Source organism: Zootoca vivipara, chromosome 3, assembly GCF_963506605.1.
Source record: "Zootoca vivipara chromosome 3, rZooViv1.1, whole genome shotgun sequence".
Classification (NCBI taxonomy): Eukaryota; Metazoa; Chordata; class Lepidosauria; order Squamata; family Lacertidae; genus Zootoca; species Zootoca vivipara.
Window position 1 is genome coordinate 78,350,638 of NC_083278.1, and position 26,468 is coordinate 78,377,105.

At 40.4% G+C, this 26,468-nt stretch overlaps 2 protein-coding genes across 9 annotated transcripts in view; one reads left to right on the forward strand and one right to left on the reverse strand.

Moving 5' to 3' along the window:
- On the reverse strand, positions 1-12,198 carry TFB2M (transcription factor B2, mitochondrial). Its single transcript, XM_035110524.2, has 8 exons — positions 11,736-12,198; positions 9,855-9,943; positions 9,242-9,395; positions 8,580-8,728; positions 6,117-6,206; positions 5,446-5,508; positions 3,417-3,568; positions 1-2,143 (listed from the first exon to the last, which is right to left on the reverse strand). Exons 1-8 carry the CDS (start codon positions 12,076-12,078, stop codon positions 1,954-1,956), a joined length of 1,230 nt encoding a protein of 409 aa, XP_034966415.1. The 5' UTR covers positions 12,079-12,198; the 3' UTR covers positions 1-1,953.
- The window catches only part of CNST (consortin, connexin sorting protein), a 43,980-nt gene continuing 28,797 nt past the window's right edge, over positions 11,286-26,468 (forward strand). For 2 of the 8 annotated variants that reach the window (XM_035108321.2, XM_035108329.2), the window contains exons 1-4: positions 12,281-12,421; positions 13,371-13,473; positions 15,348-15,442; positions 25,756-26,164. In XM_035108321.2, the coding sequence (XP_034964212.1) occupies positions 25,810-26,164 (355 nt within the window). In that variant the 5' untranslated portion in view covers positions 12,281-12,421; positions 13,371-13,473; positions 15,348-15,442; positions 25,756-25,809. The other 6 variants (XM_035108325.2, XM_035108323.2, XM_035108326.2 and 3 more) reach the window with 6 other exon arrangements.

Consider the following 26,468-nt stretch of genomic DNA (forward strand, 5'->3'; position numbering starts at 1 on the left):
TTCCTTCCTTCCTTCCTTCCTTCCTTCCTTCCCCTAGCCCACGCAAATATGTTTCAACGTATTTTATTTCTGAAGCATTGCTCTAGCATATCAGTTGTCCCACACATTAAGGATTGCTTTGCCTGTTAGTGGTTTACATAATGTTGCTTATATAATGCTGTAAACTGGCTTGGGCACTTGGGAAAAGAGGGAAATGAATTATTGGTTCAGATTAATATCACAATCCTCTACATATGTACTTGCAGCATGAGCACTTTTAGATGTTGTTTTAATTTTTTTGACACATTTTAGTATCTTTATTTAAAAAAAGTAAGTCGCTTTGAGACATTTTGTACAATGAAAGAAGTAAATAATAGTCATAATACAAGGAAGCTCATAGTGTTCAGTGTTGCTTATTCCCAAGTAAGAGCACAGAACTGCAGTCTTCGTTAATTGGATTTCGATACCGTTAAAATAAATGTGAAAGTTAGTAATGACTTAAGCCGCAATACTAGCCCTACTTACCTGGGAGTAAGCTCCACTGACATAAATTACTTACTACTTCAGAGCAGGTATAATTGGACCGTTGTTAATTCCCACTGAAATCAAATGAAACTTAAGTACAACTAACTTAGAATGCAATTCTGTACATGTCTACTCAGAAATCATCACTGAATTCAGGTAAGTACTGTGCAGAATTGCAGCTTTAATCTGAATCCAACACATTTTAAAGAAATAAAACGGGAGTTCAACTACTCCTTTTAAATTACTGTAACCCACTTTAGGACCTACTAGTGAATCTAATAATACTAAATTTAATCATCATCATCATCATCCTATGTTCATTTCTTATGATTGCAGATTTCCTTGTGCAAGGAGTGTTTACGAGTCCTCCCATTTTAGTAATCTCTCCTCTCCCATTTCCCAACTGTCTTTGGCTTTACATACATTGCTTCCTCAACAGCACAAACAGTACCCGCAAAGAAACTTACAGTATCTTTCCCCCGCCCCGCTATGGCAGTCAAACAACAAACTAGTTCTTAGAACAAGGACTTCGGGCTGTACAAGTTTCCTTCCTCTTCCTCTGCCGCAGCCCTCTAGAGCAGATTTGGGGGGAATGAAGTGGAAAAAGGGAAGAGCGATCAAAGGGAAAGTTTTGCTATACAGATGGAAATTTCTGCATTATCAGAATTACTTAATTTGATTCTAGCTATTATATTTAAGAAATTTTCATACAGCTCTTCAACAGCAGTGTACAAGGGCCTGGATAGACAGAACAATACAGTTGCAAAAGAAATCAGTCTCTTGACTAGAAATAGTGTTTTATTGCATTTTTAATGAAGATATTTACATTTTTATAAATTAGAAAAAGGTTTGTGATGAGACAAACCTCTTTTAGTTTACATAGTAGTTAATATCCTGGTCAGAAAACAGGATAACTGAAGTGCATTCACTATATACTATTTACATATGCTTATACAATATATATATATAGAAATTTTTGCAAACATTTTTCCATGTGGGGGCCAGTTCTAGAGTAACTCAAGTATTTGAGCACAAGTCTTTAATCCAGAAATATACATTTTCTTGCTTCTTTTGGCGAATTTTTGGTTTACAGTTCCTGTTTTTAAAAAGAAAATGTGCAAGTCTATGCATTTCAAGCTTTGTATTTATTTTTGAGACAAACTGCAGAGTATGCCATGTTTGCCTTATATTCCAAAAGTAGCTCTGCTATAATACAAGGAATAAAAACAAGACTGAAAACAGTTCACTATTTTGTCTTGCACCTTAGAAAATGCAATGACATGAAATTTCCCATGGAGGACCAATCAGGCATGTAAGGTGTTGAATTTTCATATGGCATCACCTTCATCTAATAATTTATCAACTAAATTATCCTTGCTGATAAAGAGGTTTCAGGCCACTATCATTTGCACCATAACAAGCTTCTTTTCAAAATAAACCAGTTTCAGTTTAAAAATTGATGCCCCTGCTATCCTCTAAAGAATCTTCATCATAGAGCCAGCTTTGGTCAAATTCATTAGCTTGTTCCATAATCTCAAAAAGGCTTTTGTACTGCTCTGGATATAGACTACCCGTTGTAATGTTTTCTGGTATCTCCAACTGTCTCAATAATTCCTTCCCACCTTGGGAACTCCAAAAACTGAAACAGAAGAAAGGCGGGGGGGAGAGGGAATCGGTCACAATGGGATAGTTAAAGCTAATGCTGCTCAGTACCTTATTAAAACAAAGCCAAACATTAATATGGATCTCATCAGATTTCATTCCTTAAAACGTCATTATTTTCCATTAACGGTTAGATTGTGAATATAACTCCAATGGCTAAACTAATTATGCAACAAAGTGTCTCTTGTCACCATCATGAAACCCCAAAACGCAAACACTGAATTCAGTGTTTAAGTTGATGCTTCACAGCATGTTTCCAGGATGTTTTTGAGGATAAAGGTAAAGGGACCCCTGACCATTAGGTCCAGTCGTGACCGACTCTGGGGTTGCGGTGCTCATCTTGTGTTATTGGCCGAGGGAGCAGGCATACAGCTTCCAGGTCATGTGGCCAGCATGACAAAGCCGCTTCTGGCGAACCAGAGCAGCGCACGGAAACGCCATTTACCTTCCCACTGTAGCAGTACCTTTTTATCTACTTGCACTTTGACGTGCTTTCAAACTGCTAGGTTGGCAGGAGCTGGGACCGAGCAACGGGAGCTCACCCCGTCGCAGGGATTCAAACTGCCTACCTTCTGTTCGGCAAGCCCTAGGCTCTGTGGTTTAACCCACAGCGCCACCCACGTCCCAGGGATATATGTATCCTTTTGAGGATACATGTATACAAATGAAGACTGTCTAAAACATAAAATGGCCAATATTTAAACCTCTGGCGGTGGTTGGAACTTACATTTATCAAGCACCAACCTACCTTTTCTTATTGCTGCAATGAAAGAAATTCCAGAAGCAGCTTTTGGTATGGCATTGTGACTCCTGTTCAGAGTAAACATTCCTACCTTAGGCATGCCTAAAATAGATCTTTGTTCAGGATCCAAATAACCAAGCAACTAGTTCTACATTCCCAAAGGGCTTTGGCCTTGTGTTTTCCATGCCAAATAACCAACCATGTTTAAATAAAAGCAGCTTTTAAACATAGTATTTGATATGGCAATGGGATGGAGAGCCTCTGCTGTTTTAAAAAATTCAAAAGTCAAACTGGCTCAGTAACCACTTGGCTGCCAGCCACTGTGCTCAGGTATCCAGCCACAAAGCTGACTAGTCTTCCCAAACTTTAGTCACACATCTAAAGATGTGCGGCATTTTGAAACTTAAGCAAATTCTATATAATATTGTTCAGGTTTACGCCAAGTGCCATATCCTACTAAATTCTTTTCCACGCTGGATGTCAGCTAAAGAAATTGACTTTTACTTACTTTAATTTATCTATTAGTTTAGTCTTGCTTTTAGCAAGGCATTGTTTCACCATCACAACAAATATTCTTGAATTACTAGTTGTCAAGCTGTCCGTAAACAAATTCTTCCGCGGCGTCAGCCGTATTAAGCACAAGTGGTCATTCTGCAGCAGCTGCATATAACACAAAAAATTAAAAACATATAATTATTGAATGAATGAAAATAAATAAATAATTCATGTGCCTTTTACCCGATAAGTCTTCCAGAAAGGGCAAACCAACACTGCAAGTGTATCATAGTTCAGTGTGTGGGGAACCCCTCATACAACAGGGGTCTCAGTTGCTCATTCCCTCCCCTGATGAGTTATGGTAATTCTTAATCCATGTTTTATGTGCATCTGCTCATATAAACAGTGAAACTGATGGAAATGTTTAACTGATGGAAATGCCCGACCCTCTGATCTTGTTGCCCGACTGTTACAAAAGACATACCCGGTTTTTCTAAATTATTCTTTCTACTTTTCGTGCTGCTATCTGGTTTGCCCACTCTAAGTACTGGATTTGGTCTACCACCCTATGTTGACAACTATGAATTTTGATTGCTCTAATATGCTAGGAACTTATTTCACAACTAGATGGGCTGGAAGGAGACAGGAGTTGTTACTTATCTAGATTGATTGCTTTGTCAATGCTGCTTTTTAATTCAATGACAAATGTTAACCATATGCAAATCATACCCAATTAAACATATTTTACTGAATACTGTATTAATTCCTATATATATATACTATTTTTCCATTTTTTATATTACTGTATGATTCATAATTCTATTTCATATCATTTCCATTTTTCATTTATTTCCAGTTCAATAAACTGAATAACACATAGAATCATAGAATGGTAGAGCTGAGATTCCAAGGGTCTTCTAGCCCAGGCATCCCCAACCTTCGGCCCTCCAGATGTTTTGGACTACAATTCCCATCATCCCTGACCACTGGTCCTCTTAGCTAGGGATCATGGGAGTTGTAGGCCAAAACATCTGGAGGGCCGCAGTTTGAGGGTGCCTGATCTAGCCCAACCCGTGTAATGCAGGAATCACAACTAAAGAATCCCTGACAGATGGCCATCCAGCTACTATTACAGTTACAATCGGTATTCTTTACGCTCTCTCTTTCTCTTTTGATTTTTTAAATGCTATATTAATCATTTTCTGTATATATACAACACGTAGTTATATTCATTTCAGTCAGTCCAATAAGGATCTCTATGTTCACAAAGAAATTACATATAAGAGCTCCCATTCTCTCCATGTTTCCCTTTGTAATATTCATATTACTTTAATTTGTCATTATTATTTTTAAAAATTCTCTTCTCTATTTTGATGTCATTTTTGTTTATATATATATTATTTACAGAAATCATTCAAAGGCAATACTAAAGGCTTATACTACAACTATTTTTCAAGTAGTTCTTGAAATTATCCTATTCTAGAATGAACTCCTGTCTGGGTTTGTCTCTGGATTCTTTCAGAAAGAGGCTAATTCCGCATATTCTGTAAGTTTGAGTAACCATTCTTCTCTAGTAGGAAGTTCGTCATCTCTCTCTCTCTGTGTGTGTGTGTGTGTGTGTGTGTGTAAGCTTTACTCCCTGTTCCACTGGGCTGCTACCAAGTAAAATCAAACCTTCACTGAGGTCCAATAAACGTTAGTTTGCTCACTAGTCAGGATTTTGCATAATGTGCACCAATTTTGTTTGGATCACCGTATTAACAACCCCCAACCCCATTCAATGACAATGATGTGGAAATTATTGCAAAAGTATAGCAACAAAGATGTTTTGCAACCTGGATTTTCAATGAGTGCTGCCAATATAGATTTGGCTTACGCGAAAAACATTTTGGAGACTGAGAGCTGATTACTAAGTGCACAGCTAAATGAGCCTGTGCGTGTCTCACTAAAACAGCAATCTGGACAATAGTTAAATGAATTTGAGAATGTTTGCATTCACACAGCATTTCTTTAAGCATTCAAGCACCGTATGTTTAGCTTACCACACTCTTTGGTATAGAGAGTCCACCATTTTTTGAATTAGTCAAAAATGAAGGCCAAGGCTCCTAGAAGGAAGGGAACAGTAATGCAACTTAGTATGAATATTCAATAAGGACATGCCACAAAGCACTGGTGGTCCAAAGGCCAGTTTGGGAACACCTGCTCTAGAGGTTCCCTCAACTTTCAGCAGCACCTATTCAGAGCAGCTCAAGGCTCCCCGTCAGTGAAGCATGTGGTGTTCAGATCATACATGAGCAACACATGCAGCTCTCTGGCTTCTGATTTAAGAATGTAAGCATTTGTACAGCAATAAGTGCTAAGGAAATGACAAAATAACTGCTTGAGAAATTATAACAAAGATCTGGAAGAATGGGATCTAAAGTGCCATAGGTAATCTTCCTTTTACACACAAGGTATTTAAGTATTTGCTTCCTGTTGCATGCCTGCGGGGGAAAAAAAAGCTGCTCCACAAAATCAAGGGACCCTCCTGAGTGGCATCCCTTGAAGGCACATCCTCACCTGTGTGCAGGTGGAAGCGCTTCCTGCTTACAAGCAGGTGGGTGGGAGTTTCCAGCCAAGTGAAACCTGGCACACTAGAAATGTCACCTTACCATTAAGAGCCATAAGAGCAGTATTATTGCACTACTATTCATTGCATGTATTAAACACTCACCATACGCAGAAGTTGGATGTCACAGGCTGTTTGCCATAGTACACTTAGTGCTTGATAGGTTCTTGTTTCCTCAGGCTTTGCAACAAGAGTCTGGCAAGGGGGGGGGGGAATTAGCATTTATATTTATGCAAAATTTCTGACTTTATCATGAACACTGGAAGGCTTGATTAAAGCAGGAAGTTCCAAGTAGCATCTGAAAGTTGAATCAAGGTACATACAAGTCTCGCTTGTCCAAGGCTATATTAGAAGCAATGTTATGTTATGCTACAACAGAACTATAGTACTATTTTCAGTCATGATTCAAAATACGAAACCAATTGTGCCAACTCAGTAGCTGTACTACTGTTCCCTTTCTTCCAAAACAGTTGCTAGAGTTCTGAAGATATAATTGTACTTTATATATACATTTTGTATCATCTAATATTCTATTTCTGACCATCCAAGGAGAGTGTCCGTCCTTATATGGCAAGAACAGCAATATCCACTCACTCATTTTCTGGTTCTTTTAAAATGTCGTCAGGAACAGAAATCAATGGAGAATCCCATTATCTTAATGTACCTCAGATTGTGTACCAAGTTGTCAACCCCAGTTCCATTACATAAGATACCCACAAGGTAACAGAAAAGAATTAGAGTTCCTGCTCTTTCTAATTTAGCTCATATTTGAAATGTTGATGATTCAAAGCAAAACCAGTTCATTCACGTTGGAAGGGATCAAGGGGAAGAGGGGTTTATGACAATCCTGGGCTTTATATGACAACAATGAATACAGCTCTGGGTAGTCTACAACAACTCTGCAGTACTGTATAAAAGCAGCAGATGCCTACTGCAGGTGTGGCTAAAACAGAGTACAAAAATGTACAGACAATGGTTTTACCTCTATACCTCAAGATGGGCTGGGAGAGAACCCTGGGGTACAGTTCACTGTTAAACCCTTATTGCAGGTTGGAGAGCTATGGGGAATCAGAGGAGCTTATAGTAGCCCTGTAATGTAGTCCACCATTAATACTGCAGGTCAGAGGTAGGGCTGGGGCTCTTTTGGATTTCTCTTGGGATGGAGCAAAGTTCAATTTAATTAAACTGCCCCCTCAGACCTCTCCCCAAGCCAAATCAAGTCACTGCATTTGGAAGCCCCATGTCTTACTGACTTTCAAATATTTTGAACTTTCAAATGTTCACAAAAGCAAAACCACAAGCTATCTCAGTAAGTAGTTTTGCACATGAAGTAAGACCCAAGTTAGAGCACGAAAACTCATTTTTTATTTTTAAAACATTCACACACAAACCTCAGTCACCAGTTTTACATGCACACCAGGAATATACCAACATTTTGTTGCAGTGCTCCACCTTAGTGAAGTATTAGCTTAGCAGATGAGAGATGCCATGGATTAGTAAAATTACGGTGGTACCTCGAGTTACAAATGCTTCAGGTTACAAACTCTGCTAACCTGGAAGAGTGACCTCGAGCTGAGAACTTTGCCCCAGGATGAGAACGGAAATTGTGTGCCGGCGGCACAGTGGCAGCAAGAGGCTCCATTAGCGAAAGCACGCCTCTAGTTAAGAACAGTTTCAGGTTAAGAACGGACCTCCGGAACGAATTAAGTTCGTAACTAGAGGTACCACTGTATTCCAGAGTTTTATGGCAAACAACACTTCTTATACCTTATTGCATCTGAAAGGCAGTGGTGAAAAGCAAGTAGTAAAATAAAAAAGTTCTTAGTAACAGTAAAGTGGCAAATGTGACCATAATTGCAAAAAGCACTATATGCAAATGAAATCATTTACATACAAAATGGATCATTCTGAATTAACCCTATTGAAGAGGCAGGACTTGATTAGATTAAGTTTTTCAATAATTCTTGTTTGTAACCAGCAGTTGGGTTTTCCAGTTCCTTATCCCACACCACTACACTGAGTGCTTGTTGATCATTACTGTCATCTCCCAATACTTGCCAGAGCTTAATTATATTCTGTGAAATTAGTCCAGAGAACCTTAACTTAATACAAGGGCTTTGTTCCTCTGAGTATTTGTCAAGTACATTTCCCCCCAACTGGGATAAAATTTTCCTAATAGGCATAGAACCTCTGTTCAGAAATTGTCCACTGATATTTGGCCTACTGAAAGAGGAAGCCAACTCTTTAGGACTGCCACCTATATTTTTCCTACTTGCATCAAAACCAAGGTTATGTTTCATTATAAATTTTAAAAATCTGCACTTGTCTATTCATTGACTGTGCAACACATAATTACTACCCTTCTTGCTGCCAATACAATTTGAGAGTCATTTTTTAAAAAAAATTGTTCATGGAACAGACAAGTACAGAAATGTTTTTTGCTTAAAAATTAAAATCATTAATATATTTGCACATTGCATTAAAATAACTTTTACGAAGTATGTTTGATTATTTTAACACAAACACATAGCAGCTGGCATATTGTTAAGGTGCCTTATACATAAATACCTTATATTCTTTTTCACTGACAAAGAGGTTCAGTTCTGTTCTTCCATATTTAAATATAGAACTGCGTTCATATAAGGCATAGAGAAGCTTCCAAATCAGGTTCCTTTCCTTTCTTTGTGGCACAATTCCAATCACTTTTAGAGTAACATCTGTTCAGAAAATCAACCAAAATGAATGAAAAAAAAGTATACGTTCACCGCTACTAAATAAAATAACCAAATAAATAAACAGACAATAGCAGAATCATTACAAAAATACCTCCCGCTTCATTAATGCCTTGAATATTGCTACCCTTCATATGAGACCCCTTAAATCCTCTAGTGAGTCTTTGACATTCAAATATTAGATTGGCTACCCACAAGATACAGGGCTATCTCCACGGTGGCACCACAGTCATTTTTCTATTTATACACAACCTTTGGATCATAATAGTTCCCAAAGCAGTTATGGAACACTCCCTTGGGAAGCCCATGAAAACTTTCCTCTTCCTAAAAAACTTTGGAAAAATGTGTTTAACAGGTGCCATTTTACAATGTATTGAACTGCTGTTGTTTCATCTGAAGATAATCTGCCTCAAGCACACCAAATGGAAAAAGCCGAATAGAAACAATTAAATATTGATCTGCTATTATCTACAATTGATATGTACCAATTCTAAGTACCTGCTGTCCAAGGAACTGTTAAGATGCCCAAGTTCTCAAAAAGTCTTTCAGAATACATAAAAGGTGGCTTCACGGATCCAAAACCCACAGGGTCCAATCTGAAAAAGTCACAATGTACCACTTCTAGCTGGCCATCTGATTTTTCCTTAAGAGACTAAACAGAAACAAATCATTAGAAGGTGAAATTAACATCTAAATTTGTTTAACCCATCAAGCCAAATATTGTCTACTCAGAGACATCTCAGCATCTCTCCAATGTCTCATGCAGTGATTTTTCCAGAGCTGCTGCTCAAGATCTTTTAACAGGAGATGCTGGGATTTATTCTGTGCCTTTATCTTGGTTTTTATTAATAAAAATAAATCTTGTTTTTTAAATTTTTTACCATAAATTGAGTGATAGAGACATATTTGTAACCAAAAGAAAACAAAAAAAGAAAAGAACAATCAACGACTAACCTGTCAGGAAAACAATATACTTTGAGATAAATTAAATCTCTCATTTTTGTCCTTTTTCAGATTTTTGTGAGAGGTCCAGGTTCTAAAGCTAAACCATCAATCATCTCCTTATCTTTTTGTTTAGCCACAAATTTCAGCCCCCCATATACAAACCTACCTCTAAGTCAGGAAGAAATGACTTATTACTCTCCAGAGCTATCACATGGGTACCAGCATTGAGTAATGTTCGGGTTAAGACTCCAGGCCCTAAAAGAAATTATCCAGGGTTAAACACCAGCATTAAACACAGTTTTAGTTTAAAAGAACGACCAAGAAGAACCCAAAGGCCCGGTAAGTTAGGAAGAGAAAAATATAAATATGAATGTAAACATACAAAACTTCTCAAGGGACTGCATTGGATTCTATCCTTTGCAACATATTATATACAAGCATAAAGAAGAAATAAAAATTGCAGGAAATGTGAAAAAAAACTATTGAAGGGGCAACTTTTCAATAGTATAACCTTCAACTGAAGACAACTGGAGGAAAACAATGGCCAACTTGATATACTTTGGGGTTTCTGCCAGCATATTTCTCTCTATAGCCAGCAATCACCAACAACAAATTTTATAAAAGAAACTCTGGGACATTTATATTAAGAATGAATATCAGACCATGGCCAATTAGACTAGCATCCTGTTCTCACAGTGGCCAACCAGAAGCCACAAAGGAGGACATGAGTCCAACAGTACTCTCCCTTGTACTCTCAGGAAGCTGGCATTCAGTGGCATACTGCCTCAAATTCTGAAGGTTGAACAGGCATCATCACTAGTACGGTAGCTACTGATAAGATTCATTTTGCATGAAACTGTCTAACCCCCTTATAAGGTTGTCAAAGTTAGTGGTCATTACTACATCTTGGGCTAGCAGATTCCATAGTTAAACTATGCACAGTGTGAAGAAGTAGATGTCTGCTTGGAATCTTGCAACATTCAGCTACATTAGATGACCCCAACTTCTAGTATTATGAGTGGGGGAAATGTCTCTATGCTCACTTTCTCCATATCGTGCATATTTTATTTGCTTTTACCATGTCTCACCATACTTGCCTTTTTTTCCAAAACTAAGAAGTCTGCAATATGCATTCATTCGATCATGATTTTGAAAGCTCTCTTTCACATATCTTAGTTATTTCAATTAGAGAAGCCTAAATAATTGGCATCTGAAATTTCAAGAAATGGCTTGCACTGCATTCAACAGAGAGTTCTGAAGTTCACCTTGTAAGCTTAACACTGTATGTAGGTTCTGTGGAAGATTTTGTTAATTAATTTTACTGCTCCATTTCCCAAGAGAGCAAACTGGGGTGAGTTTCACAAGAGAAAAAGGGGAAGGAACAACTGGGCCTTAGATGCTAATGGGAGCTTCCTGAGTACTGTCTAATCCAATAGCATAACAGTCAAGGTAGAGAATCACAAGACAGAAAAACATTTGGTTAAAATCTAGGCTCTGAAAGTAATTGAGATACTGTTGGCAAACTCTCTGGAACACTGCCTATATATCGGGCACGCCCGGCACACACAGACAGAATGTATGCTTTGCATGCAGAAGATGCCAGGTTCATTTCCTGGCATCTCCAAGTAGGACTGGGAGACCCTGGTCTGAAACCGCCGAGCGCAACCACTGCCAGCCAGTGTTGTTGATGATACAGAACCAGATCAGCTAAGGGTGTCTGACTCGATATAATACTTTTCTCCTACGGTAGGTTCCTACATTGAAAACACCCAGTTTCTTTCTAAATCTAGAAGAATTATTTGCAGGTGGTGCAATCGGTCAGTGCATCTGGCTGTTAACCGAAAGGTTGGTGGTTTGAGCCCAACCAGGGATGGTTGCGGGCAGGATTCCTGCATTACAAGACTAGACTAGGTGGCCCTTGGGGTCCCTTCCAACTCTTAGCAATAAGATCCCGAGGCACTGATGGCGCAGAGAGTGATGCAGAAGCCGAAGTAACAGGTAAAAGGGGCCATGCTACTAACTGGGACCGAGCGTCTCTAACCCTCACCTGGCTCGCATTCCAGCACCACCGTCTCCCGCTCCTCGGAGCCCCTCCCGCTTTGCAGACTAGAGGCCACGGCACGCGCGAGGTCGGGACAGGCGATGAACCTTCGCAGCGGCGGCGGGGCCCGCGTCTTCTCCGCCACCAAGCGGGCCGTTTCGGCCACCTCGGGGATCCGCAGAGGAGGGAAGCGGGGCTTTGCCGGGCCCCGGCGCTGCTCGCTCTGACCCGCCGGGCCTCGCGAAGAGAGCCGCTTCCCAGGCGACAGGCTCAGAGCCGTCAGCAGCAACGGGCGCCCTGGCAGGCCCGACGGGGCCAAGGCCGCCACCGCCACCGCCGAGCGCAGCATCCCTCCCCAGTTCAGCAGCCCCGCTCGTCCGGCGCCCGCACGTGGGTGACCTTGCAGGGTACGAGGCCGACCAGCTTGCGCGGCACCCGGACGACTTTAGCGGCGGGGCTCGGGCAACCAGTTCCGTTTCCGGCACCGCTGTTGCTGGGGCGGCGCTCTAGTCTGCCTCTTCTCCGTGGTCGGGCTCCCTTCTAGGCGTTGCTGAGCTCTGTGGTGCTCACCTTCTCGCCGTTGCCGCCGGCGGAGTCTCCGGAGTCCGCAGCCGGGTCACAGGTAGCTTCGTTCGATGTCCATTCTGAGCCCAGCTGTGCCGGCGCGAGGGGCGAGGCGGCCGCGACCTCAGGTGAGTAGAGAAGGAAGCCGAAGCTGCCATAGCGGCCGCTGGCGGAATCCTCCTTCCTCCCACCTCCCTTAGGGGAGCCTCCGCGGGGTTGCGTGTTTTTCTGCCTCCTGAAATGAAAACCCGGGTTTTAGGGCGGCGTGAGCGGGGCAAGAAGAGGAGCGGGCAAGTAACGAAGGGACGGTGCGCGTGTGGCACAGGGTCTCCTTCGCGCCACCTGGGATTTTTTTTTGGGGGGGGGTTGCTGCTAGTTAGGCTGGAATGACTCGGAGGTGGGGGACGACGACGGGAAAGGTCTGCCCTGCGTGGGGAGAGAGTATCAGGATCATCCTTGGGTCTGGGGCGGCTGCCTTCCTCCCCACCCCATGAACGGCCAAAGCTAGCCAGTCGCTGTACTTGTTTCTTCGTTCCCACGTCCCTCTCTTGTGGATTCAATATCCTTGTTTTGAATTACTGTACGTGTGGGTTTTACGTGTAAGTTGTTAAGTCTGTTCCGAAGAGCGCCGGGCACGCTGTGCTCTCCCTTGCTTCGCCACGCTTCAGTCTCATCCTTCCTCTAAGGGAGCTCAGGGTGGGCACTGGGCAGGCTTTGGAGTTGTTGCCGTATTGTTTGTTTGTTTGAGCCAACCGAGATCACTACGTTAGTGATGTGGTTGTTGCAAGGTTACCTGGTCGACTTCAGAGCGGAGCGAGAATACTGGTTGGTACTGTATACAACTTTGGTCCATCTGGCCCAGTGACCTGTCTCTGGAAAGCGCAGAGATCTAGCCTGAATGAACGTATTGGTAAAATGTACACACAAGCACAATCACGTGTTCGTGTCTGAATGCAATTTTGCATGCTTTTCCCTAAATTGGGATGTTGCTGTGTAAGTAATGTTTGAAAAAAATAATGAACCGCATGAGGAATAATAACAGAGTGTTGTAATAATTACTTTTCCCTTATTTTAAAGATCTACCGGTATTCGTAACCACCTGACTTCTGTTGGGCTTTGGTTCTGTTAATATTCCCCTATTTATCAGATGAATGTAAGGGGTTGAAATAAAACTAGACAGGTAAGTGAGGTGTGTGACTAAGTGTTTACAATACTCAAGTACATTCCTAAACATAGTCTACATTCCTGATCGTTGTGTCCCTTCATAGTTGCCTGTGAGCTGCCCAGATCACTGTGTTTTATTACTCTAGCATCAGACTGACAAATGTTGCTGTAGGCCAGGGGTCAGCAAACTTTTTCAGCAGGGGGCCGGTCCATTGTCCCTCAGACCTTGTGGGGGGCCGGACTATATTTTGGGAAAAATATGAACGAATTCCTATGCCCCACAAATAACCCAGAGATGCATTTTAAATAAAAGCACACATTCTATTCATGTAAAAGCATGCTGATTCCTGGTCCATCCGCGGGCCGGATTTAGAAGGCAATTGGGCCACATCTGGCCCCCGGGCCTTAGTTTGGGGACCCCTGCTGTAGGCTAATGGGCCAAAGGGTTTTTGGTTTTTTATAGAAGAGGCTTAAATTTGGATCAAAAAAGGGAAAAAATTAGTTCCAAGGCTGGGAATAATCTGTCAGATAAAAATATGAGAAGGTGCATAGATGGCATCTGGAACTAAGTATACCCTCTTATCTAATCAATTTGTGGTGTTCTCAATTGAGGATTTTCTTTAAGAGCTATGCAGCTTGATAGTTGGAGTGATACTTCATATAAAGGGGAAATGGCTGAACGTTTGTTTCCTTTTAATTTGCTTTTTTTCTCTTGAATGGAAAACTTTGTTTTGATCTTTATTGCACAAAATGTACTCGTTATAAATCATTTTAAATTAGATCTCTTTGCAACAGGATATTGATAATGAAAATTGTGCCAACCAGTTGCTCAACTGCATGAGTATAGTACTGTACTGTAGTCATACTTGATTTTGCGTTATGCAGCAGGTCTAGTCAGATTCGTATTTCATATCAATTGTCTGATTCATATTAGCAGCCTTCTAAATGCTGGCTAAATATTTGCTTTTCTGCCTCTCTCTCTTTCCTCCAAATAGTTGATTTGTTCCTATATTCATACTGTTGGCATAGTTTCCAAAAGAACTATCCCTTTTTTCCTTTGCCTGCTTGAAGTAGTAGTAGGCTGGGATCCAAAGAATGCTGGCAGCTGATTTTCCATGCTCAATTAAGTTTTTGGACTTGTGTTTCTTAAAGAAAAGCATACTCTGCCATCAGTGTCACACAGCAACCCCCTTTCAAAACTGGGGGAACTTCTAAAGCTGTTTATGATGTGGCATGTATTCAAATTCAGAGTTCTCAAGTAAAAAAAGCAAAAAAAAGCTGTATTTTCTATTTTCCTTTCTTAAACTGAGATAGACAAGTACAGTAATGCATATATTCCAAATGGATCAGTCTAACTGTACTAATAAATGTTTAATTTGTAACATGCCTTGGGGAAATTGGTTTTAGATTAACTCTGTCCTATCTAGTAAGACAGCCTATCCCCTTGACTTGAATAAATTTCAAGCCTTACCATTTCTGTAAAGGCCTATGCTCTGCACATTTTGATCATGACTCACAAAAACTTATTAAAAGAAAACCCAACAGGGCTGTTACTGTTAGTCAATGGAAGTTTTTAGGCTTTCTGTCAGTACTGTAATGGTGATTGAGTTTGTTTCTGTACAGCACTTGTTATATACAGTACTACTGTTTGTAGAAATGAATAAAAATTCTTTGTAAATGGACTGTTGTTCAGAGCCCATCTCTTCGATATCTAAAGGTCAAAAGATTCACCCAGATGTACCAAGAGGATGAATTATCTCCCTCCATGTTAAGGAATAAAAACTAATTAGTATTGCATTCTGGAAGTTCTGCATTTCATTTGGTTGGTTATTTCTTATAAGATATATTTTAATTTACATTATTTCCCCCCTCTTATTTCTCTTTCGGCAGAATGAACAGATACCAGACAGCTCTGTATTAACTCTTTGTTGCCTAAAAGCATCTCCTTTCCCTTGCAATACCTTTGAGAACCATTTTGAAAAATGGTAAGTACTGTTCTCTGGGTTAGAAAGAACAAGACTCAAGGGAATGGTAAACATGCTTGTATATTTTAAATATTAAAATCAGTTGAACATTTTTCTTGTTTTTTGAAAATATCATTACACATATGAAATTAGAGAGATTAATAGTAATTTCTATGAATTTTTTTTTGCTTTTTTTATTGGCAAAGGCACGGCAATTTATACCGACTTTTGCCAACAGATAAAACTGTAGGAAGTAATTCAAGGGGTAAATAATATTGATACTTAAGATTTATCTCAGGCTTCCTCAACTTTGGCCCTTTAGATGTTTTGAGACTACAATTCCCATCATCCCTGACCACTGGTCCTGCTAGCTAGGGATCATGGGAGTTGTACGCCAAAAACATCTAGAGGGCCGAGGTTGAGGAAGCCTAATTTATCTTATGTAAGTAAGGATTATTCAATTAATCTATTATTATAATTAATTGTAAAGTATGGAAGCTGTTAGAACTGTAAGCCCTGGAAACTCTTTAACTATGGAGGTGCTGGTACTTAGGATCGAACATTCCTCCATGTCACCTCTCTCTTCAGGACTGGGCCTTGGCACTAGCACTAAACACGCATTAGGGGACCACATTCTTTTTATTATTATTATTACATATTTGCATGCTGCTGCTGCTGCTGGCCTCCTGGGTTTCAAGCACTTCCGCCAGTAGTTTCGCCACTCAATTGGTCATCCCTTTCCCTAATCTTCTGTACATTTTCCCTTCTTACCGATAGACTTTAGCCATGCAGTGAAGCTCTCATGGTGTAAAACTCATCAGTGGACCATTTCTTGTCTTGTTTCCAGCTTCTCCAAAAGCCTCTTAGATCTCTCTCTCTTTCTTTCTCTGCTTTAGCAGCTGTGCATGCTACGCCCTGCCCTGCCTATTGAGGCTGCATTCCTGGAACTGACCTCAACTTGACTTCTTGAGCAGAAATCCCTAAGTAAAGCATATTGATATGTTTTTCTTACTTGGGATGATCTACCCAGGAAAGTAGCATCTGCCCTGATTTTGCAGGGAGGGCGCTGATCCACCAACATAACAGGACCAATATAAAATGTTTGCGACTGAAAAACAGTGTGCTATGATTATTCATTTCAAAACATTGGCATGTGTTACACTGAGTATTCGTGATGTTATGATACCTCATGGAGAGAATTTGTAGCAGTGATAGTAATCAAAATATCTGACATTGATTATGTCTCTAGGCCATGTGACTTTAGTTGCAAACCTTCCACCTGCTGTTGTTTGTTTACATATCCCTTTATCCAAGGAGCATAATTTACATTAACCTTAGTTTATAACAACCCTGTGAGATAGGTTGAGTTAGAGACTAACCCAAGGTCGCACACATTGAGCTTCATGGCTAAGTTGGAATTCGAACCTGTGTGTCCCCAGCCCTAGCTTGGCACTCTTAACTACCATACCATGCTGGTGGTGAAAACTGTCATTTGTTATCACAGGTGGAACATGGGACTTAATGTTTGTGTGCATAGGAAGGCCTAAAGTCTGATCCTAAAGGCAGACCCTTAATTTTCTGAAAATCAGTATCGAGAAGCTCTGCCATATAAGGTTTAATCTTTCTACAAAATGGTTCATCCCAGCCCTATATAGTAATAGTAAATCTGTTCCTCTTGAAGTATGATTAAAATAAAGACTTGGATCTTAATTGTTCTTTCTGTGACTGGTAGGACTACTCCCACTTAAAGGAGACTTTGCATGTAGTGGAGGATCTCCCTGGCAGAAAAGAGGAGGCCATTTTTGGCTGTTTTTACTTCAAACTGGAAAATCCTTTCAAAAAGGAAGGAGAAATAAGCACAGGAAGTCCCCCATTCTGCTGGTGAGAGTGTTCTGCGAACAGAACTTTGATCACATTAGTGGAAAGGAGTCCAGCCATGGTATTTTACAATCCTTTGAAGGATGAGAAACATCCCACCCTTCTAAGATTCAGGTCTGTTGACATACATCAGATTTTTCTGTAATAGTGTGTTCAATAAGAATTTGTATATGTGTTCAGAGAAAGAGATAGGCACTCTTTAGAAATGAAAACAAACACTTAGCCAGAAGGAAGGTCAGTATTTGCTGTTGCACGCAATACTTTGTTTACTGAAACCATATGTCATGGCTTTTGAGAATGGTTAAATTAAAATCTAAACAAAACAGTAGGAATCAATAATGGTTCCAATTGTGCATCAATAGAATTTTAAATTATTTTTTTAATATTGAAACTTAGAGGTAATACATGATCCCCAGATAATAAAGGCAAAGCTCTAGATCCTATTAAGTGTAAAATGTTAATACTGAAAGAAAAGAAAATGGTATCTTTGAAGAAGCTTTTGGTATGCAGGTTCCTGAACTATAAGAGCACTTCATCAAACAAAATGAAAAGATACGTCATTTTCAGCTATATTTGGAGCACATTTATATACCAAGCAAATATCATGGGTCATATAATTTAATAATAGGGTTGCTACTTCTTACATCAGACAACTGTACATTGTCCTTTACGTTAAAAGTTGAAGCAGCAAAAAAGGCAGCAGCTGCTCTTCCACAGCCATAACTCCTTCATCCCTCACCTGCTTTGCAGCCATTTTTTGTTACGAAGATGCTCAGTTCAGCTGGCACTTTGCATATGCCCTAAAACACCTTTAGCTTCACAGGTGACTGAAATGAGCAAGACCAAGAAAGCAAATCTGGTTGCATATTGGCTGTCCTCATTTATTTATAAGTCTTTGGACTGGGATGAGCAAGAACTGCAAATGTATGCTAAAGCTTATCTGTGCACCTGATCAATGTGCTAGCTGCTGATACAGTACAAGTATCCTCCTCCATTTTGAACATTAATTAGCCCACATGAAACAGTAGTCTCCTTCCAACTGGCACAGCCCTACTGTTGACTTTAATTGGTGTAAATTATTAAGTTATGTTTCTCTACCTCTTTGTTTTGCATGTGGGACGGCCTTGTTACGCAAGTTGAAACGTGGTATGGCATGTTGTGATTGACACATGACATTCTCCTTTGCCAAATCATACTGCTGTGGGAAGCATGTATTGTCCTACCTCGTGTTGTTGGCATAACACCTTTTATCTAAGCATCCTGTCTTTATCTCAGTCTAATCTTCCATCTCAGAAACAAAATTCTTTATTTCATTTAAAGATTGCATTATTAAGTCTTTCTTTGTCCTCTCATCACTTAAGCTGCTCCACATTTTGCTGAAGTGTGCTCTTTTCCTTGCCTCTCTTCTATGTTATGTTCTTTGGGTTAGTCAAATCGCACAGTGCAGGCCTCAAGAACAACAAATGAAAGTACCTTTGTTCTATCCCCCCAGATCATCACCAGTATTCTTGATGACACAAAGTTTGCCTTTCAGTAACTAAACTTGTGCCTCTAGCTGCTCTGACAACTTTAGTTTATGCCTATGATTCCAAATCCTTGGATCATGCTGAAATTCTGTTTCTCCCTCTCCTAACATGTAATTATTAGTGTTTCGCTCCTTCCATTTCTCTGCCAGTTTCTTAAATCTAACTATCTTTCTGCTCTCACGTGGCCCAAGCCTGTGTCTTTTGCAATCAGGCATTCCTCAGGTGTTTCTAATGCCACTTCCTGTTTCCTGCAGCAGTAAGAATTCTCCACCCTATTTCTGTCTCTCTTTGTGAGAAGCAATGTTAGCAGACAAAGGGTAACCATGTACTCTTCAATCATAGGCACCAACACCTAGCTTCAGTGCCTCAAATATTTTTTTGAGGGGCTGGGCCCCCTCAATATCAAAGGACGTTGCATGTGCAGACACCTCACACCTTCTGGAGAAGCTGGTGCCCTTCTTGTCAATAATTACTGAATTTGGGCAATTCAAGCTGCAAAAGTCATGTCACTCTTTAAAACCATGTCTTCTATCATGTCTTTCCCCATCTCTACTCCATGGTCCTCCACAAGTATCCCACACAGGAGAAGGCCTGGGGTTACATTATGCTGCCACTCTTGATTAAATGATTGGGAGCAGACCATAGAATGACAATGCTGCTCCTTCATGAATTCTGTTCTTCTTCCCTTGTTTGTTGTATAGCATTGTGTCTGCATCAGTGATAATATCTGCATCAATCATCTGCATAACTAACACTTCTACAAGTGTCATGCAGTGCCTGTACTGCGTTCGTTAGTTATCACACCTTACTTTGGAACTCCAAACTGACATTAGGCAGGTGCCATCATTATATTCTTTAGATGCTTGCTGAAAATATTTGTGTTTCGGACAGCGTGTTCAGACGCATGATTGGTTGCATTCGTTTATTTATGAGTTTATAAGCTCTGTTTTGATTTTTAAAGACGTTTAGAATGGAGTATAACATGAGAATAAAATGTTTCACTGTGTTTGATTGTTTTTAGATGTTTTTATTACTAAACGACGAAACAACAACAAAATTACAAATATATTTGCTGCCTTTGGGAGGGAAGGGTAGGATGTAATTTTGATAGATAAATAGATAAGGATTAAGTTTGAAGATCATATGATTTTCAACTTACACGTAGCACAGTTAGTATAAAACGTATTGCTGCATATTTTCTACATTTTGAAGGGAGCTCAGAATTTGTATGTTCAATTCAAGCTCAGGAGAAGGGGGAGTGAAGAAATAAGGAGCTTACTTCCCAAAGAGTTTACAGAGCAGTATTTGTACTCTCAGCACATTATTTTGTGGAGAGAAAACATCCAGCTGACATAAACAGTCAAGAGGTTAGATTACGGAGATTTTCTGATAGCGAGCATACTCACTAATGAGATTGTACATAACACAATCATCTCATGATGAGAGAAACTACTAATGAGGCCGCATTGTGGGGCTGTTGCACTGAGTGGCTATTATCTCTGTTGGAAAGTTGGACTGGAAAGAGATTTTGCAGCCTAAATACTTCTTTTTCCTCTGTCTCTCCCCCGCACCCCTTAGCAAAACAATCTGGAGCAATTCCCATTGAATATCCCTATCTTTATAATGATGATCTTGGTTTATTGATTGTTGAGAATTATTCTTAATTTTACGAAGGTGGCATTGTGTGTTTTTAAATCATCATCATTATTAAACCAGTGTAAATGTTGTGTGCTTCATTTATGTAGTGCACTTCATTTTGTAGTGCACATGTTGTGCAATTTAGTATAAATGAGACTTTATTGGTTAATCGTATTTCAGATTATTAGCCAGAATAATCTGAGATTTTCCTGCTAAATCCCTTAACCAGAAGTATTGGGCTAAGCAAATGATTTGTTAGTAGCCTGTTGAGGATATATGGATTAACTTGTATATATTTTTACCTTAATTTCATTATGTGTAAAATAGGGACAGCACTTGGTTTTTTTTGTGGTCTTTAATCCGCATATGAAACAACAGGTGTCAAATGTTAGTCAAGGTTCAGCAGTTTTGCCATGCAGCTGAGAGACCAAGAGCCAGATGTTTATTTCTCTCCCCATATACACACTTGTGGTTCATTAGCCTAATCTGGGTTCAGAATACAAAATTTCCTTAAATCCTATTCCTGTTCATATAAAAGTGTTGATAAGAGAGACAGAGTTAAAGTATTTGTTTTAGTGAAACACCCTTAATTGCAGGCCCCCCAATAGATCACTATTTTTCTTCCATCATATGAATTGTTGTTGTTGTTTCATCGTTTAGTCATGTCTGGCTCCCCGTGACCCCATGGACCAGAGCATGCCAGGCACTCCTGTCTTCCACTGCCTCCCACACATCATATGAAGAGCCAGTACCAATAAAAAACCAACCCTGCCTCTTACAGAGCATATTGTGGAGTTTAATTCTTCAGGGTGCAATGAAGAGCTGCTCGGTATAATTAGGCTAAAACAGAAAAAGGTTTGTGCCACATTGCAACCAATTGAAATATCACAAAGTAATGAGCAAGTTTTTGCGAACTTGTCTTCAGATTAGATGTGAAGGGGAGGAAGGGTGAGGATACTGCTGGGTGAGATTTTTAAAAAGCCCAGTCTGCAAATCTGCAGCCATTTTAATATGGAATAGAGGTGCTCTGTAGACTGAATTAGGCTGGATCATTCCTGATGCAAAAAAAAAAAAAAGTATTGGGTTATTACTTATAAGTACGTACTTACTTATTTATTTAATTACTAAATTTATATGGCCATGCAACAACACGTTACCTGGGTGGTTTTACAAATAATTAAAATAATATTTTAAAACCTACTAAATGCAGGGTGGAAATCTTTCTAGTACAGAGTACAAGTTACACATTAAAATGCAACTGATACAGTAAGATGTTTGTTTAAAAGGCTACTTGTTTAAAACGTCTGTGTGAATCAAAAGCCCTTCACCTGACACCAGGGTCAGCCCTTTCATAAGCCACGTTGAGCCATGTTCCATAGGCGGTGAACATGCCCTCTCATATATTGCATGCAGGACCACATAACCACTCAATGGTTGTGGCACACTGGCCAGCAATCAGGTAGGCTGGTCGCTGCTATTACTATTTCAGTCCCCTCTCTCCCAGTGAGCTCCCTCCCATTTCTCACATAATGTCTGTGCCACCGCTATCTGCCATAAGATTTAAAGTTAGTGAAAACACATAAATGACCTAAAGCAAAACACAGTATACCCATACCACAACCCCTCTGCTGGGCACAACAGTGAAGAGGTGACAAGTTCTTAGGTGGCACATTCCCTGGTGCTGAAAATAAGACATGTCAGACCAATCTGATTTCTTTTTTTATGGAATCACAAACTTGGTGGATCAGGGACATGCTGTGGGCATAGTGTATCTTGATTTCAGTAAGGCTTTTGACAAAGTACCCCATGATATCGCAAGGAAATTGGTAAAATGTGGGTTGAACTGTTAGGTGAATTTGTAGTTGGTTGACTGAACCCAAAAAGTACTCATTAGTGGTTCCTCATCATCCTGGAAAAGGTGACAAGTGGGGGTGCCACAGGGTTCTGTCCTTGGCCCGTTATTGTTCAACGTCTTTATAAATGACTTGGATGAAGGAATTGAGGGGATGCTCATCCAATTTGCAGGTGACACCAAACTGGGAGGGATAGCTAATGCCGCAGAAGACAGAATCAGAATTCAAAATGACCTTAACAAATTGGAGAACTGGGCGCAAGCTAACAAAATGAATTTCAGTAGGGACAATCATAAGGTTCTGCACTTAGGCAGGAAGAACCAGGTGCACAAATATAGGATGGGGTACACCTGGCTTAAAAGCAGTACATGTGAAAAGGATCCAGGGGTATTGGTGGACCACAAGCTTAACATGAGTCAAAAGTGTGATGCAGCAGCAAAGAAAGCTAATGGTATTCTAGGCTGCATCAACAGTACAGTGGAACCTTGGTTTATTAACATCTCGGTTTATGAATTTTCGGTTTACGAACGCCGTGAACCCATCTGGAACGGATTGATTCACTTTCCATTACTTTCAATGGGAAAGTTCGCTTCAGTTTATGAACGCTTCAGTTAAAGTACTCCGCAGACCGTCTGGAACAGATTAATCCACTTTCCATTACTTTCAATGGGAAAGTTCGCTTCAGTTTATGAACACTTCAGTTTATGAACAGACTTCCGGAACCAATTGTGTTCATAAACCGAGGTACCACTGTATAGTGTCCAGATCAAGGGAAGTAATAGTGCCACTCTATTCTGCCTTAAACCACACTTGAAATACTCTGTCCAATTCTGGGCACCAAAATTTAAGAAGGATGTTAACAAGCTGGAACGTCTGCAGGGGAGGACACAACCAATATGATCAAAGGTCTTGAAACTAAGCCTTATGAGGAGCGCTTGAAAGGCTGGGTATGTTTAGCCTGGAAAAGAGGAGATTGAGAGGAGATAAGATAGCCATCTTCAAATATCTTAAGAGCTGTCACATGGAGGAGGGAGCATGCTTGTTTTCTCCTGCTTTGGAGGGTAGGACTTGAACCAATGGCTTCAAGTTGCAAAAAAGGAGATTCCGACTAAACATTCGAAAAAACTTTCTGATAGTAAGAGCTGTTCACCAGCGGAACAGATTCCCACGAGAGGTGGTGGACTCTCCTTCATTGGAGGTTTTTTAGCAGAGGTTGGATGACCATCTGTCATGGATGCTTTAGCTGAGATTCCTGCATTGCAGGGGGCTGGACTAGATGACTCCTGGGTCCTTTCCAACTCTATGATTCTATAATAATGTTGCGCCAACTGCTTTAGTGAGCATGTTTGCTGGTATTTGCTCATGCTCAATCATCCTTGCTAATAAGCAAGGAAATTTACCAAACAACACCCAGGTAGAATAGCTTGAGCAAGTTCACTTAGTAAGCGGCTAGTGGTTCAGCAGGAAATGTTAGTCAGCCTTAGCTAACTGGAAAGCTTTGCTGGAACAAATATACTAGAGCAGGCATCCCCAAACTGCGGCCCTCCAGATATTTTGGCCTACAACTCACATGATCCCTAGTTAACAGGACCAGTGTTCAGGGATGATGGGAATTGTAGTTCAAAACATCTGGAGGACCGAAGTTTGAGGGTGCCTGTACTAGAGGAAGTAAATGGGAAGATGAGTTAGATTCAGTAAAGCTAACGGTACAATAAATAAAAGATACACACTGGATACTATCAGCTTCAGTTTAGAAGTCAGAATATAGCTTTTTAAGTAGTGTAAAATGTGAAATAATTTAACTGAATTAAAAACTACTGCTTAGATCCAGACTAAGCTCCCATTGGCAAGAGTGTCCCATATCTGCTCGTATGCCCTGCATGCTAGAGTGTTTTACAGCACTGCACTATTAAGATTGCAGCTTGTCCTATTCTGCTGTCTTGTTTCCTGAACTAACAAGCCTTGGGTGGGTGGGTGAATCAGTAAATAAACAAATAAATAAAGCTTTCTGGTTTATAGATTATATCCCGTGTTGATCATATTCAGAAAAGACCCACCAATATATTGCTTTCGGTAGGTTTGCTCTGAATATGACTTGGTTAAATATCTCCCATTTGTATGTGAAGTGGGTGTTCAAAGATCACAGATGTTCATTTGTTTAAGTACAGTCTTGCCTGATTTCCTCTTTGTTAGGCAGTCATTTAAGTATTTCTGCTTCATTTTCCTCCATTGTAAAAAAAAAAGAGTGTAAAAGCCAATGCCTGCTTATGATAGCAGTTGTGATGTTTAAGGTTTGCAAAGTGCATCACAAATGTGTAATTCATTTAATTGCTAAATGTTCAGACTGTTAGGACAATTTTCTTAATTATATGGAGGCCCTTTCTTTAGCTAGTCATATTGTTGTTAAATAGCAGATTTTCGATTAGTGGGTGGATATGGCTAATCTAGGTAATTTGTAGTTTTAACAAATATACATCTGCATATTTCTGAGTGTTAAGCTTTTATTTGAATTTACTACTCCACAAAGTATGGTGCTGGTATTTTACCACTGAATGCTACTCTTCTTGGATTAAGTTGCCAGAATGATATGTACAGCAGAGGCGGGTTTAGGGGAGCTAGACCAGTTCAGTTGTACTGGGCATGGAGCCTTAGGGACGTCACAACTATGATATAGAATGACAGGTGAGAAGTGGGGGTACTGAATATTCCCGTCACACAGGGCACCACTGAAATATGAAACTGTAAAGTCTGCCAATGTACACAGTTTAGTTTACTCTCATAAAATCATAGAATTGTAGAGTGGTAAGGGGGCCCGAGGGTCATCTAGTCCAATCCCTTGAACCTCTTTGACTAGCCTTGTGGAAAAACAGAATCCACAAAAGTTAAAGGCCTGCAAAAAAAACATTGCTTGCCTCTGGAGGAGAGTCAGCACCTGGTTTCCGTGGGGAACTGTCCTGTGTTGATGCCTGCCATGTTCCCAGTTAATTTCCCGCACAGCCTGGCACTCTGAGCAGCACAAGATGACCCCTTTTTATATTCCACAGTGTGCCATACAGTGTCACTCTGGGGCATTGTTGGGAATCAAAATGGTGCCAGTCCCCTCAGCTGCCTGGCTCTGCTGCAAGGTCAGCCCTTCAGGGCCCACTGACAGAGGAGGGAGCCCATCAGATATCACCCTGTGCTGCTTGCAGAGGAGTGTCCGAGGAGTACTGGAGGAATGACAGAGCTCTCGTCAGTCCTTTGCCAACCTGTTCTCATTGCCTGGGTGGAATTCCATGCACTCGCTTACATGCGGTTCCTGATTGCCTATCCTATGGTAACCAGGCTAGTGCTTAAATACAAGGCTAGACGGTATAATCTAATATAGGTAGGTAGTCAAAACATGACTTGGATTTTGATTATTATAAATCTCAATGCCTTTCCCCCCTCCCCTTTCTAGAGCTGAAGATAATTTGTGCTAAGTGGATATAAAGTTCACTCTAGGAACGCTCTAATGGATGACAGGGAATCTCCTACAAATGACCTGCAGTTAAGTTTACAAGGCTCACTTCGTACCGACACACTTCTGGAAAAGATCAAAGCTTGCTTAGGTTCTTCACCAGATGAAAATGAAAATCAGCTTAATGGAAGCAAGCACGATACTCTGAAAAGCAGTGACGACACAATGGGAAAGGTTGAGCAGGACAGCATAAATAATAATGAGGATAGCGGAGACTACACGTCCTCCTGCCAAGAAGATGAAAGTGATAAGCCATCTAGAAGCTTCGCTGCAGATGAAATGCTCATTTTAGAAAAAGGTGGCTCTGAAAAGAGGAGTTCAAGGAAAACGAAAAGTTCCAGCAGGAAAGGTACAGCAACTTCCACAATATACAACATTTTGTTTGCTCATAGTACAGGCCTTTAACCTATAACGTGACTTGGGTGTATCTCCTCCTATGATTACTGTTCTCAAAAAGTGTGGTCTTTCTATATCTTCTCTACAAGGCCACTACCTTCCCAGCCAACTCTGCAATCATGACAGGTGAAGCATGCACCTAGAATGCGTTCACCTAGAAGGCAAACATTAACAAGCCGTTTTCTTACAAGAGAAAGTGGTGTTTGAAGAGTAAATGCTATTAAAAACTAATTTTTGTTTTCAATCGATAAAAATAA